This window comes from Aedes albopictus, chromosome 2 (genome assembly GCF_035046485.1).
Source record: "Aedes albopictus strain Foshan chromosome 2, AalbF5, whole genome shotgun sequence".
NCBI classification, from domain to species: Eukaryota; Metazoa; Arthropoda; class Insecta; order Diptera; family Culicidae; genus Aedes; species Aedes albopictus.
Window position 1 is genome coordinate 39,502,178 of NC_085137.1, and position 14,326 is coordinate 39,516,503.

General features: G+C 38.1%; 2 protein-coding genes across 2 annotated transcripts in view; one reads left to right on the forward strand and one right to left on the reverse strand.

Moving 5' to 3' along the window:
- Window positions 1–11,137, forward strand: part of LOC109621814 (fibrillin-2-like) — a 107,886-nt gene extending 96,749 nt beyond the window's left edge. Inside the window, exons 13-15 of the mRNA XM_062847579.1 lie at window positions 8,013–8,198; window positions 8,261–10,558; window positions 10,621–11,137. Of these exons, the coding sequence (XP_062703563.1) occupies window positions 8,013–8,198; window positions 8,261–10,558; window positions 10,621–10,936 (2,800 nt within the window). The 3' untranslated portion in view covers window positions 10,937–11,137. The remainder of the gene's footprint in view (window positions 1–8,012; window positions 8,199–8,260; window positions 10,559–10,620) is intronic.
- The window catches only part of LOC109621813 (fibrillin-1-like), a 31,496-nt gene continuing 28,218 nt past the window's right edge, over window positions 11,049–14,326 (reverse strand). Inside the window, exon 8 of the mRNA XM_029854527.2 lies at window positions 11,049–11,156. The gene's annotated coding sequence lies outside the window, so the exon portion shown is untranslated. The remainder of the gene's footprint in view (window positions 11,157–14,326) is intronic.

The window sequence follows — 14,326 nt, forward strand, 5'->3', positions numbered from 1 at the left end:
TTGAATAAGCGCCACTTCCAGTCCTTCTTTTTTAATCCTTTGACTCAACACAGCAGAAGCACCTTTTGCGTGATGAAGGTTTACCTGTACGAACTTAATTCCTGTCATAAAAAAAATTCATTTACCCACTTTTATTAAGCCTCGGAATTGAGACGTAAGAAAGTGGCCGATTATCCCGGAGACAAATAAGGTCCACTGCGTCATTGCTCGTTTAACACAGTAAAGGCAACATACTGTGGAGGGTGCCCTGGTACTCCACAGGCTCCGTTCACGGTTAAGTATTTATAAGGCCCCCCTAACCATTCATTCCTAGGCACGGTACGCTTAACACCATGAATTAGGGGTCGCTTGTTTGGTGGACTTTTACCACCGGATTAGGCAATCCATAGTGGTATTCTAGCCAGTTGAGGGAACTGCTACCGCCACTACACGGCTATCTAAGCTGATCGGGAATAGAAATTAATATTGATGATCAACTTCTTTAGAGCCCGAACAGCCGCATAATAAGATAAATAAAGCATGAATTACTTGCAGTCTTGAAGCTGCCGAAACAGTAAGCTGCTGCTTTCGAGAAGTTTCACTCTTTCCAAGAAATCGCTATCTAACAGCGAGATTTCCCGCACAGTTTTCATTACCCCTCTCTGACTTGCACCATCCATTGTTGATTATCAAGGCCACAAAACAAAAAAGATTCACTTTGTAATCATGATGATGGCCGTTCATTTTCTTGTAGCTTTTTGGCACTGCATCAACAGTCCAACTGCACCCTTTTCCATAAACGGTTCTAGCTTATGCGAGTTTGTACGTACACTTTAACGAGTTTACCTTTACATTCATGCGATTTCGTACACAAATGTAAGTTGAACTGGCCTTATAAGTGAAGTAATAAATGGAATGCGAATAAGATAAAGTCATCGCAATAAAACATCAGAATATCGTTTACTACGATATAGTCATTTTTATAAAAGTTGATTTGTATTCTTATACGACTTTACCAGTAATTTATCCGATGTCCTGCGTGCATCCTTATGCGACTACTGATTGTCTTGAGGTGTATCGTTGTGCTCGCCTCAAAGTATACAAATTCATGCATGGACAGGCAAAGAACGCCCTTTTATTAAAAACTGTAGAAGTGAAGAGAGACATGCCGAGTTTCAGTGGGAACGTAAAGCCATACAGAAGAAGAAGCATGTATGCGAATTCAAATTGTTAAAACATTTCATTAAAGAATTGTTGCAAGAATGTTTGGCACGAATTTCATTTTTTTTTTAATACGAATGAGATTTCAGGTTGAATTCTTGACAGATTTTTTTATGAATTAGAGATGTTATTTATAGTGTGTTACGTTTATAAAATATTTCTGAGAAATTTCCATGGATTGCATTCTCAAATTCATCGAAAATTCTTCGATTAATGCATGGAGTGTGTTACGTTTGTTATTCGTTGTGAACATTTTGTCAGTTTATTTCATAAATTAAACTGTGGATTGTATATCAGCATTTGTAGTGCTCAGGCCGTTTCGGGCAACGATCCACTGCAAAACATGTAAGTCGTCCTCTGACACGGGCATGAAACTGCAGACGGTCTTGTGTAGTTGCCCCCTTAGAAATTCCTAAATCAACCACAAGCTATGAAAGCAACTATCGCTGCGAACTTAAGGCGATATGTCAGAAAAAAACGGTCGAATGATGAACCAAGAACAAATATGAAACCTCGTCTTCCTGGGATTAGACTTTAGGCATAGTGTAGCATAAAACATGTTTATGTTGTGTTTTTGTGCGGCGTGGAGCGTTGTGTATATATAGGGTTTTAATGTATTATGTTACAGGTGATTCCAGAAACCCTATTGATTTGTTCATAATATTCGGAGAAAGGCTTGAACGAATTTGATGGGTTTTTCAAACTTGTTTTGTAAATATCGGATATAAATTCGACAGGGACTTTTGTCAAAAATTTCCTAGACATTCCTTAGGGAGTCTACCACATATTTTCCGATTTTTTTTTAATTTGTACCTATGCTCTTTTATAGAATTTAAGAAAACAAACCAAACCAAACCAAACAAACCAATAAGTGTTGAACTAAGTCATGGTTTTAAAAGGTTTTTTTAATTTCTTTTTATTTGTGAATTTACATAAAATTTTTGTTTATTTGTAAATTTACTACAGTTAGGTCTTCACAAACCTTATTAAAAGAAATTTGGACCAATAAATTTCAAAACAACTCTTGTCATAGTTTCAATTCAACAGTTTTGAAATTCAGTTTGAATGTGTCGTAAGTTTGCCAAATAAAATGAAACTATAGATTTTCAAACATTCTTTTGAACTCAGATAAAAATTCCTGCTACTTATCTTAAAGCTTTGACGAAAAATCTATGGTATATCTTTGAAAATTTTCGGAAAAAATGAACCAGAGCAGAAAAATTTAGAACTTTGTGTAAAATTATTCGAAATATCATGACAGTTTTCACAGAATTGAACGCCAACATTTAGCAGTAGCATTTTGACTATTCATTCTATGGATTTTTGGAGTTCCTCCAGAATTCAGGTGAAAATGTAATGAAAATATGTTAACAATCTGTGAAGGGAGTTTAAAATATCCAAAAGACCTAGAAAATAGCTGCAGTGTTTCCACTAAGAACCACAACGTAACACACATATTTTGCTAGTATACAGTAATTTGAGGTTTGTATGATAAAAAAAAAACAAATCAAGAGGTGTTTCTGCATTATTATAATTTTACTTGCTTTATGTTTTGTTCATAAAGCGAGATTTTGTGATTGGCCCCTTAACTGTGTGGTCCACGGTTCCCCTTTAATCCGGCCCTGCCTATAGAAATTCCTTCTGGGGATACCACAGAAATTCTTCCTGGGATTCCTCCGAAGTTTTTCCAGGTTTTCATCCGGAGTTCCTTCTGGGATTCTTCAAAGAGTTTCTTCTGCAATTCTTCCAGGAAATCTGGGACTCGTTCACAAATTTATCCAGACATTTTTCTCTGAGATTACTGCAAGAATTATCTTTAATATTGGTGCGCAGAAATTCCTTATTGAAGTTCGATCTTGTATACGTCCAAGAGGTTTTCCTCAAGGTTTCCAAGGATTCTCTCTATAGTCGTCTTTGGAATTTCTACAGGAATTTAATCGTCCAAATTTTTTTTTGTGTATCCGTGTGCAAAATTTCCTTTGAAACGTCGATCTTGAATACTTCAAAGAGCTTCTACTGGATTCTCTTCATAATCTATATAATCTTTGGAATTTCTCAACGAATTTCTACTGTATTTCCTACAAGAGTTCTTTATGGGAATCCTCCAGTTTCTTCTAAAAATTCTCTAGGAATCCGTCTGCCTGTTTTTCAGAAGTCCCTTCTGGAAATTATTCTGGATTTCCTTCAAGAAATCTATCTTCAAAAGTTTTTTTTATGGAATCCTTCAAAAGTTCCTGGAAATAAAAAAAAACACTTGCTTGAATTCCTGGATTCCAGGCTAAACTCCTGTAGGAAACCCTACAGGAGCTTCTGATGGAATTACAGGACAAAAATCTCAAACGAAATCCAAAAGGAAACCTGAAGGAATCCACAGAATGGAACTTTTTGAAGGAATCTCCGATAGAAATTCCTGAAGGAATCCTGAAGGAATTGCTAGATGAATCCGTAGTTGGAACACAAGCGATGTAGTTCAGATAAGAAATACCAATTAAATGGCAATCGGGTCCGACCTGCAATGGTGTTGTGTATCGCCATTCATCAATTTGTGTTAGCTACTTGTTTGACACTTGAAAAAAAATAGATTAAATTTCCCAAAAAATGTAAAAAAAAAATATGCGTGGAAACTTCTAAATCTTTCATGAATGCATTTGCCGTTTCCTCACGATTGAAAAATAACAAAATAAAAATAATAAGGATTCGAAGAAAAATGTTGGCAAAACTGAAGTTGTTGACAAAAACGAAGTAATATATTGACAAAAAGAGCGTGACGTTACGTGATTTCTCCGAGCCCAGCTTCACGAAAATCCCCAAAAATGTGTCTCAAAGTTTCATCATACATTTTTTTTCTCTCTGTTCGGGACATAACCACTGCGACCAATATTTGATCTATTGTGGTAGCCTACCACTGGTAGGTATATCATACATCTTGCTCGTTTAACAAAACAAATAGCGTAATTCATTAAATTCTTAGTTGAGGAAGTTTGATAAAATTTTCTGCTACAAATAAATTATTCCTACGAAATGTTGCATCGATTGCTCTCAAAGTCACCGAAAATTATCTACAACAAATTCCATTAATTTTTGCAACGTACTACTACTATATAGTAGTGTTTTTTTAGAAATGTTTCAATTATTCTCGAAGAATTTTGGATAAGTTTTTTAAATTAATCACGGAGGAATAGGACACATTTTTTCTAAGAGTTTCAACTCCTGAGACGACTCTTGAAGTATTCTTGAGATAACAACTCCTTAAGTTATTTCTGAAAACAAAAATTATGATAAAGTTTTGTAAAAAAAGAAAAAAAACAAACATAATACAGTGAGAATCTACACTGCCGATCAAAAGTTTGGGGTCACCCCCTCAAAAGCATTTTTTAAGGCCCATATCTTCGCCAATTTGCGTCCGATTTCAAAACCCTAGGTTACATTCAAAAGATAATAAGTCAAAGAAACTTGGAATATGATTTAAAAGAAACTTTTTCAAAAAAAATTGTATGTAAACTTAACCCAAAGTTGCCAAATTTTCTAACAAATTAATATAAACTTACGGCAGTGTCGCTGGAAATTGGGTCGACCAAATTTTAAGATGAGAGCGGTAATATGACCCATATTCTATGAGCTTTTATCTGCTTTTTACAGAACTTATTTAAAAAATCTAGAAAAAAAAGTTATTAAAAGTCATCGACCAAAAGTTTGGGGTCACCCCTCAACATGATGTATCAGCCAAAAGTTTGGGGTCACTTTCGTAAAACATGGAAAAGTGATTTGGTGATATCTTCGCCATCTATAGTTCAATTTTAATTATTTTTGGCTCATTTCAAAGATAATTAACTAAATTTACGTTTGATGTCTTTAACATAACGTATTTAACGATTTTTGTATATAAAAATGTTATGTAAAGTTAACACATTTCACCACACTTCAAAAAATGAGGCAACTTTACGATAAGTTTTAGTATGTAAATTACAACAAATATGTGTGGTTCAATGTCTGTGCAGTAAGTATCATTCATTTTGTTTCAAATAAGCCAAGCAGAATTAAAATTGAATGAGAGATGACAAAGATATCAACAAATCACTTTTCCATGTTTTACGATAGTGACCCCAAACTTTTGGCCGATGACATCAAGGATTGATTTACTTAATAACTTTTTTTTCTAGATTTTTTAGCTAAGTTCTGTAAAAAGTAGTTGAAAGCTAATAGAAAATGGGTTATATTACACAGCGCAACATTTTTTTGTCTCAAGAGCAAACTTATGTGTCTCCGAAGGATTTTGCGCTGCTGAATCCGAATCCGGGCTCAGATTTGCTTCAACACTTCACAATTTTTAGCTATACCTCAATTTATAGGGCAAAATATGCGATTTTGGGCTTCTTTGACTGCAAGCCATTAAGCATGGAAATATTTTTATCAAGCAATCAAAAGGTTAATTGGTCAATTAACATCTAAATTAACGACTCATGCAAACCATTTCATTTTACCTAATCAAATTTGATAGATTTAAGCATTTTATGTTAGTATGAAAACTTGCATGCAACTTTTGGAGGGTGACTTGTATGGGAAATATCGTATCTAACATAAATCGCTTAAAACTATCAAATTCGATTTGGTAAAACGAAATATTTTGCATGAGTCGTTAATTTAGATGTTAATTGACCAATTAACCTTTTGATTGATTAAAAAAATATATTTCCATGCTTAATAACTTGCAGTCAAAAAGCCCAAATTCACATATTTTGACCTATAAATTGAGGTATAGCTCAAAATTGTGTTGGAGCAAATCTGAGCCCGGATTCGGATTCAGCGGCCCAAAATCTGTCAGAGACACATAAGTTTGCTCTTGAGACAGACCAAAAGTTAATTTTTGTTACGCTGTGTTACCGCTCTCATCTTAAAATTTGATCGACCCAATTTCCAGCGAAACTGCCGTAAGTTTATATTCATTTTTTAGAAAATTTGGCAACTTTCGGCTAAGTTTACATACAAAATTTTTTGAAAACGTTTCTTTTAAATCATGTTCAAAGTTTCTTTGACTTATTATCATTTGAATGAGACCTGGGGTTTTGAAATCGGACGCAAATTGGCGAAGATATGGCCCTAAAAAAATGACATGTTTTTGAGGGGATGACCCCAAACTTTTGATCAGGAGTGTATATAACCAAAAATAGGAAAGTTTTGAGCAGATTTGTCGTTAGAACGAGTCACCGAATTCACCAATTATTTTGACTGTTTTAGCATCGGACATGTTGCCATCAGATGCATAAATGTTACATGTTACATATCGATATTTTTGAGGTTTTTATGTCAAACGTCACATTTTAATACCGAAAAATACAGTAGGCAGGTTAATTCCTAACAAAATATGTAGACCAGTTCGGTGAAGATTCTGAGATGTAATTTCTAAGGACAATACTAGTCTCAATTTCATTTATCAATAGTGCTCTTGCAAGTAAAAAACAAACACATTATTGTTTTCTGAAGTTTCAGAAAATCGCACGAGTAAAACCCATTTTATTTAGTTGCAAAGTACCATTTGTAATAAAAAAAAATTGGAAAATAAAAAATCCTTTTAAAGAAATTACGTGAGAAAAAAATATGAAACTTTAATACCACTTAAAAAATTAGGGGGAAAATACCAGAAAACATCTTCTTTGAAAATAAACATTGGTCAAGTGTTGTTGGGCACCAATCTCGGTACTTATCAAGAACGCTACGGAACCTCGGTACGACTCTTTTCCTACTTCAGATATATAACGTAGCAATATTGCTGATTTCTGTAAAAAAAAACGTTTGCAAGGTCCATTATCTTTGGTTTCGTAAGTTGATCAACTAGCTGTCTATTGATGGTCTAAGTTTGGACAGGATTGGGTAGTTCTCCATGAAGTTAAAGCAATTTTAGTAAAAGACATAGTTATCTGATGGCCATTTTTTAACTGTTATATCTCCGGATTCAATGAACCGAAAGGAATAAAATTTTGCATGTGAGACCAAAGCGGAACCCAAAAACCGGACTGGAGTGAGAGTTTATTTTTTCTATATAACCTAGGGTCTCGCTAATCCTCTCGTTTGGTAACATAGTTTGTTACATCTTACAGTTTTTCTTATAAAGTTCGCCATTCTTCTGGTTTTGGCTTTTTGTCGTTTATTAAACTGCCGTTTGACCAAATGTCTTTCGGCTTTTGAAAACTTATCCACCAATTTTACACCCAAGCAACATTTTGAAGACCAATTAGTCTTGTAGAGGTTTTGAGAACCGCCATAAAACTTTATACCTTTTATTGTTGTTTTATGGTGGTTTTAAGAAGTCTATTTGACTAAAAAATTTGCTTTTGAAATAACCCAGCCAAGGATAACATGTTACTTACATATGATCGGCGTTAAGTCAGAGTGGGCTGGGCCATTTTTGGGCAGATGAAGATAAGCAAAAGAATTCGATAACTTTGATCCTTTCGATGTTATTTTGATGTAGCAGTTTCATTACGTAAAGGAACTAAATTGCAGGATGTTTTTTTTTTGTTTCAAAATCATGAAAAACAGATGGCCGGTCTTACTTAACGCCGACCATATGAAGAGTAGATAATTTCTGGTAACTTGTCTGAAAACTTGGCATTGATTCCTAATTGTAAAACACTCTTATCATGTTTTTTGGAGGCTATAACGCATAAAATACTCCCGTGATCTCCATAAGAAGTTGCAGTACAAGCTTATTCCCTACTTGGTTAACTCGGCCAATAAAGTCGAAAATATTCAATTGATATTAAAAAAAAAAATGTCGTTACTCATACCTTTGTGTCCTCCTTTTCTCCTTCCAGCAAGATAGAATACGTGAGACGAAACGGCAAAAATGTAATGGTCGCCCGGAACAAATGCTGCAAGGGTTACGTCCGCAACAAGAACAAGTGCAACCCGGTATGCACGACGCCCTGCGAAAACTCCAAATGCACCGAACCGAACTTCTGCACCTGCAACGAGGGGTTCGAGCGACTGTCCAACTTCAGGTAGGATGAACGCATATGTTAACCTTAAGATCTTCAAGTAATGATACTTCACCCTGAAACAGATGCATTCCACACTGCGAGGGTTGCGACAACGGGTTCTGCATCAAACCGGGCTACTGCCAGTGCAACACCGGATTCTACCATGCGGAGAACGGAAGCTGCCTAGCGGAGTGTAACAACTGTGGCGGTGGAGCAGGATACTGCTTGGAACCGAATGTCTGCCTTTGTCGGGAGGGTTACGAACTGCGAACCGCAGGCGAAGAACGAACTTGTGAACCTGTGTGTGACGAAGGGTGCCTGAACGGGTCTTGCACGGGACCGAATCAATGCAGCTGCGACGAGGGCTACGTGAAGGACGAACTAGGAAGATGTGTGATGGAGATTACCACGACTACTGCTGCACCCTGTGAGCAGGGTTACGAAGAGATCAACGGAACTTGTATTCCTATTTGTGACAAGGAGTGCGTTGACGGAGAATGCGCAGCGCCGAATCAATGCGAATGCTTTGAGGGTTATTCCAATGAAAACTCTACGGATTACCATCAGTGTCTTCCGGTGTGCACAAATGGGTGCCAGAACGGAGACTGTATCGCTCCAGGGAAGTGCATCTGTCACAAGGGTTACGGTAAAATCGCAGATGAGTGTATTCCACTATGTGAGAAGTGCTCGTTGGGGCATTGCGTACGTCCAGAGGAGTGCGTTTGCGATCGAGGCTATGATTTGATTGATGGAGATTGCGTTCCGATATGCGAAGAAGAGTGCAAGAATGCAAAGTGCACAGGACCGAACTCGTGCACGTGTTTGCCGGGGTACAACTACACGGATATCAACTCACTGTTCGAGTGTTTGCCAGTTTGTGAGGATGATTGTGAGAATGGAGCTTGCGTAGCGCCGAACACGTGTGAGTGCAACCCAGGGTACACTAAATATGACGACATCTGCTTTGAACCTTTGGTATTGTGTCAGATGAAGTGCATGTACGGCCATTGCGATAAGGATTTGCGGTGTCACTGCGATCGAGGTTACATCATGAACAAGAATGGGGAATGTGAAAAGACGTGTCCAGATGGGTGCATCAACGGAGAATGCCTTGGAGGAAGCTGTCTTTGCAACAATGATTACCGGCTGTCGTTGGGGAACGCTTCGTACTGTGAGCCGATTTGCGAAGACGATTACGAATACGAAAGTGGCTGTGTAAATGGCCGATGCGTGCAGCCAAACGTCTGCCAATGCGACGACGGTTACGACTTCGTAGACGGAAGCAGGACGAAGTGTCAATCAATTGAAGAAATGCGTGCGGAGAAGGAACGGCAGCTGTGTGCTAAGCGGTGCAGCAATGGAGTATGCGAACAAGGATTCTGCCAATGCTCAATGGGTTACGTCAACCCAGAAGGAGATAATCATCGATGCGTAGCATTTTGTGAGCCGCCGTGCCGAAACGGAACCTGTGTCTTGCCGAGTCGTTGCGAGTGCGATCAAGGCTTCGAGTTCTACAACGGAAGTTCGCATATTTGTTTACGTGTGGAAGAAGTGCAGCGATTCAAGATTCAGCTGGCGCAAAGCCGATGCGAGGCAAGCTGTAGAAATGGTAACTGCGAAGAAGGAAAATGCTTCTGCAACGTGGGATTCCGACACGCGGCGAATGATGAGTTCAACTGCCAGCCGTACTGTGAGAAGCCGTGTCTCAATGGAGTTTGTGCAGGTGATAACCGTTGTAGATGCTTCGAAGGTTATGAGAACACAAACAATCCAAGCCAATGTGACCCAATTTGTGAACCGGGTTGTTGGAACGGGCAGTGCGTTGGACCAAATGAGTGCAGCTGTAATGTTGGGTTCCTGCCGGAGGAGGGAAGCTTGCACCGATGCGAAAGTGAGTTGACGAAGTTAGAGGCAGTTGTAAAAGAACGCCAGAAGTTATGCAAATCCAAGTGTTCCAACGGAATGTGTGTGGAAGGGATCTGCAAATGTGCGGAAGGTTTCTACAACGTGGACAAAACAAAGATGACATGTGAACCATGGTGTACTGAGGGATGCCCGAATGGACACTGCACTGCTCCTGGAGAATGTACGTGCGAAGATGGTTTCGAGTTTACGAAGGATCATGGATGTAAGGCCATTTGCATGCAGGATTGTGTTAACGGATATTGCAGCGAACCGGGGAGATGTGACTGCTTCCCAGGATTCAAGAGGACTGCAGATGTCAACACGTGCGAGCCCGATTGCGGAGAAGACGGTTGTCTACACGGTCACTGCGCAGCTCCAGGCGTTTGCGAATGCTTCGCTGGATATCAGCAAAGCGAAGAAGACGATACGCGGTGCCAGTTGATACCGGAGATCATCTACAAGGTGGATAGCCATAGGTAACTGTCTGAATATCTGTATTGTGTATTCTTCTACAACTTAACGATTCCCAACTTTTCAGCCACAGCATGATCTACAACGTAGCGTACGTCAAGTATCTGGTGCCGCTGGTGGTGGTGGCCGTCCTCATCACGGCCGCCCTCATCACCATGATCGTGCTGCGCAACAAGCGCAAAGACTACCACGTCGGCAAGCTCGGTAACGTACGCCGGTCGTCGGGCCGGGTTCCACCGCATCCCACCCCATACGATTACAATGATTATAATCTGGTCGTTCTTTTCCCCACAGAGACCAAAGAAAATTGCGTCTACTTCATGCCCCAGGCGCCGCTGGAAGGGGGTGGTGAAAAGGACGAAGAGGATAAGTTTAGTGTTTAGTGATTGTGAAGGTTCTTTGGGGGCGCAGGAATGAATGGGTGATGAGCGAGAAGCGAATGTCTGATTCCAAAGGATGTCATCCGAATGATTGTACATAGAGGACAGTTAGGGTTAGTTTTAGGTAACAAATGCGAACTGTACTTTATTTATTTCTATAAGTGACTACGAAACCATTGAATAAATATAACGAAGTTTTCTGTAGATGTGGCACTGATGAATACTGTGAAAGAAAGTCATTGAATTAGTTCGAAGTGATCCTTTCATATATCTATTCGACGTCGTCATGGTTGATCGTTTGAATTGCATTCCGTCGTGAAAGCCTCGCAGTACATCAATCGTGTTGTTCTCTTTGTGCCGTCGTTCGTTGTATTCATGTATTAAGTATGAACTACTGGATTGGTGAGCCCATTTCATATACTTCATATTTTAAATTTACTTGTCGCTGATGCTCATAAGATTAACACTCAGAATACCGTGATAGGAAAAAAGTGGGAACTAAAAGTTTGAGCAGCTCGTTCTCAGCCGCCTGTGAACCGATTTTCAATTTTCTTTCAGGGATCTTTTACCCAACTTTTCTACTTCTATTTTATATAAAATTCATATTTTAGGGATGTTTTTTTTTCACCCAGAATAGCGTGAGTAAGGAGCGTGTTTTAAAAAATAGATATTTTTATGTTTGCATGAAAAATTTAAGTCTGACCAAGATCGTTACAACATAAAATGACTGCATAACGTGATTTCATTGTAGAAATCAATTGCGGCTCTCGACGAACAAACGCTCCAGTGCTCTTGGCAAGCATCCTACAGGGTTAGGGTCTTCAGCAAAGTTGTCTAGATTGATTGGTGCTGCATTTTTATGTCTTTGGTTTTGATCTAGATCTGCTGAAACTGATCTAGATAAGTTTTATCTTTCAATACGAAACTCTAGTGATCTCGGTTTGCATCCTAGAGGGCTGGAGTCTTCGACAAAGTGTTTTGAATTGGCTGGTATTACAATTTAACGTCTTGGTTTAGATCTAGATCTGCTAAAACTTATCTAGATAAGTTTTATCTTTCGATATGGCGCTCTGGTGTTTTCGATATGCATCCTAGAGGGTTGGAGTCTTCGACAAAGTGCTTTAGATTGGTTGGTACTACATTCTTACGCCTTCGGTTTTGATCTAGATCTGCTAAAACATATCTAGATAAGTTTCATATTTCAATACCACGCTCTAGTGATCTCGGTATGCATCCTAGAGAGTTGGAGTCTTCGACAAAGTGTTTTGAATTGGTTGGTATTACAATTTAACGTCTGTGGTTTTAATTTAGATCTGCTATAACTGATCTAGATAAGTTTTATCTTTCGATATGGCGCTCTGGTGCTTTGATATGCATCCTAGAGGGTTGGAGTCTTCGACAAAGTGCTTTAGATTGATTGGTACTACATTCTTACGTCTTCGGTTTTGATCTAGATCTGCTAAAACATATCTAGATAAGTTTAATCTTTCAACTAGCTGTCCCGGCAAACTTTGTCTACCCAAGCTGTGGCAGTTTTACAACTTTAGAGCTCATAAAAGCACCGTATTCTTGATTGGTTTCATTTCGATCGTGTTGTTTTTCTTCCCAGCTCATGAAAAATCAGTACTTCATTAATTTTCTTACTTTTTTAGTCGATTTTCGTAACTTTTTCTACTTATAAGCACAGCCACCATGAATACGAATCGAACCGTGCAATGGTCATGCTGATCGGTTAATCCTTTCTTGAGTTTTCTTGCCTCGAAGAGAATTTAAACTCATTTATATATATATATAGATACGACGCTCTAGTGTTCTTGGTATGCATCCCAGAGGGTTGGAGTCTTCGGCAAAATGCTTTGGAGTGGTTGGTACTACATTCTTACGTCTTCGGTTTTGATCGAGATCTGCTGAAACTGATCTAGATAAGTTTTATATTTCGATATGGCGCTCTAGTGTTCTCGATATGCATCCTAGAGGGTGGGAGTCTTCCACAAAGTGCTTTAGATTGGTTGGAACTACATTATTACGTCTTCGGTTTTGATCTAGATCTGCTGAAACTGATCTAGTTAAGTTTAATCTTTCGATACGACGCTGCAGTGTTCTCGATATGCATCTCAGAGGGTTGGAGTCTTCGACAAAGTGCTTTGGATTGGTTGGTACTACATTCTAACATGTTCGGTTTTGATCTAGATCTGCTAAAACTGATCTAGATAAGTTTTATCTTTCAATATGACGCTCGAGTATTCTTGGTATGCATCCTAGAGGGTTGGAGTCTTCGAAAGTGCTTTGGATTTGTATTTCTCTAGAGTTTTCGTAGGATATTTTACGAGGAATTGTTTCCATGCGTTGGTTCATGAAGTTTCATATGGGATTCCTCCAGAAGTATAGCAATGAATAGTTTTAGCAAATCTTGCATTCCATACTTCAAAAATTCCTCCATAAATTTCTTCAAAAAATCTCTCAAGAATTTTTTGATTAATTCATCCCTTAGAAATTTATCTATATAAAATTGATCAAAAAGTTCTCCAGGGTTTCCGCCTCATTCTAGAGATTTTCGAGAAAATATTCCGAAAAAACCTTAAAAATTTCTGCAGGAAAATTTTTCAAGATTGTCACATGAACTTCTCCAAAGACTTTTTCTAAAAATCCTCCAAAGATTAATTTGGAAAGTTTCCAGTAATCGAATAGACTAGAAGAGGATTACTCCAGAAATGCCACAAATATTTCTTTAAGAAAATCTAAGATGGTTATCCTTCATGGATTCCTTCAAAAAATCTTTCATGGATTCAATCTGAAAATTTCCTCAGGGTTTGCTTTTGCAATTTCTTCTAAGATTTCACCAAAAAGCTTTTGAGGAATCTCCCATGGGATGCTACATATATGAAGTTCCACACGGTATTCCTCTAAGTAGATAATTCTTTTGTAAAATTTTTCATAGATGGCTTCTGCAATCCCTCCATGATTTTTTTAAATATAAAATCGATTTCGATTTTTTTTTAACAAAAATCCATCCAGAGATTTTTTATGGAAATCTCCTAAGGATTCTTCCAACTACTCTCCCAGAAATTCCTCCACGGATTCTTTGAAAAATTCCCCCAATGATTCATTTAATTTTTTTCCCAGTGTTTGCTTTAGAACTTCGTCAACGGTTTAGTTCAGAAATTGCACAAGGGATTTCTGCAGACCTTTTTTTTCAATAATTCTCTTAGATTTTTTTAACACATAACTTTAGAAATTTATTCTAGAAGTTCTGAAGAAATTACTCCAGATTCCGTCAGAAATTCAATCAGGCATTTCTTCGGAAATTTCCCAAGGGAAAACATTGCAAAATCTTCCATGGGCTTCTTCAGAAATTCCTCCGGATGGGCTTTCAGTAAGTTTTCCAGTGATTTC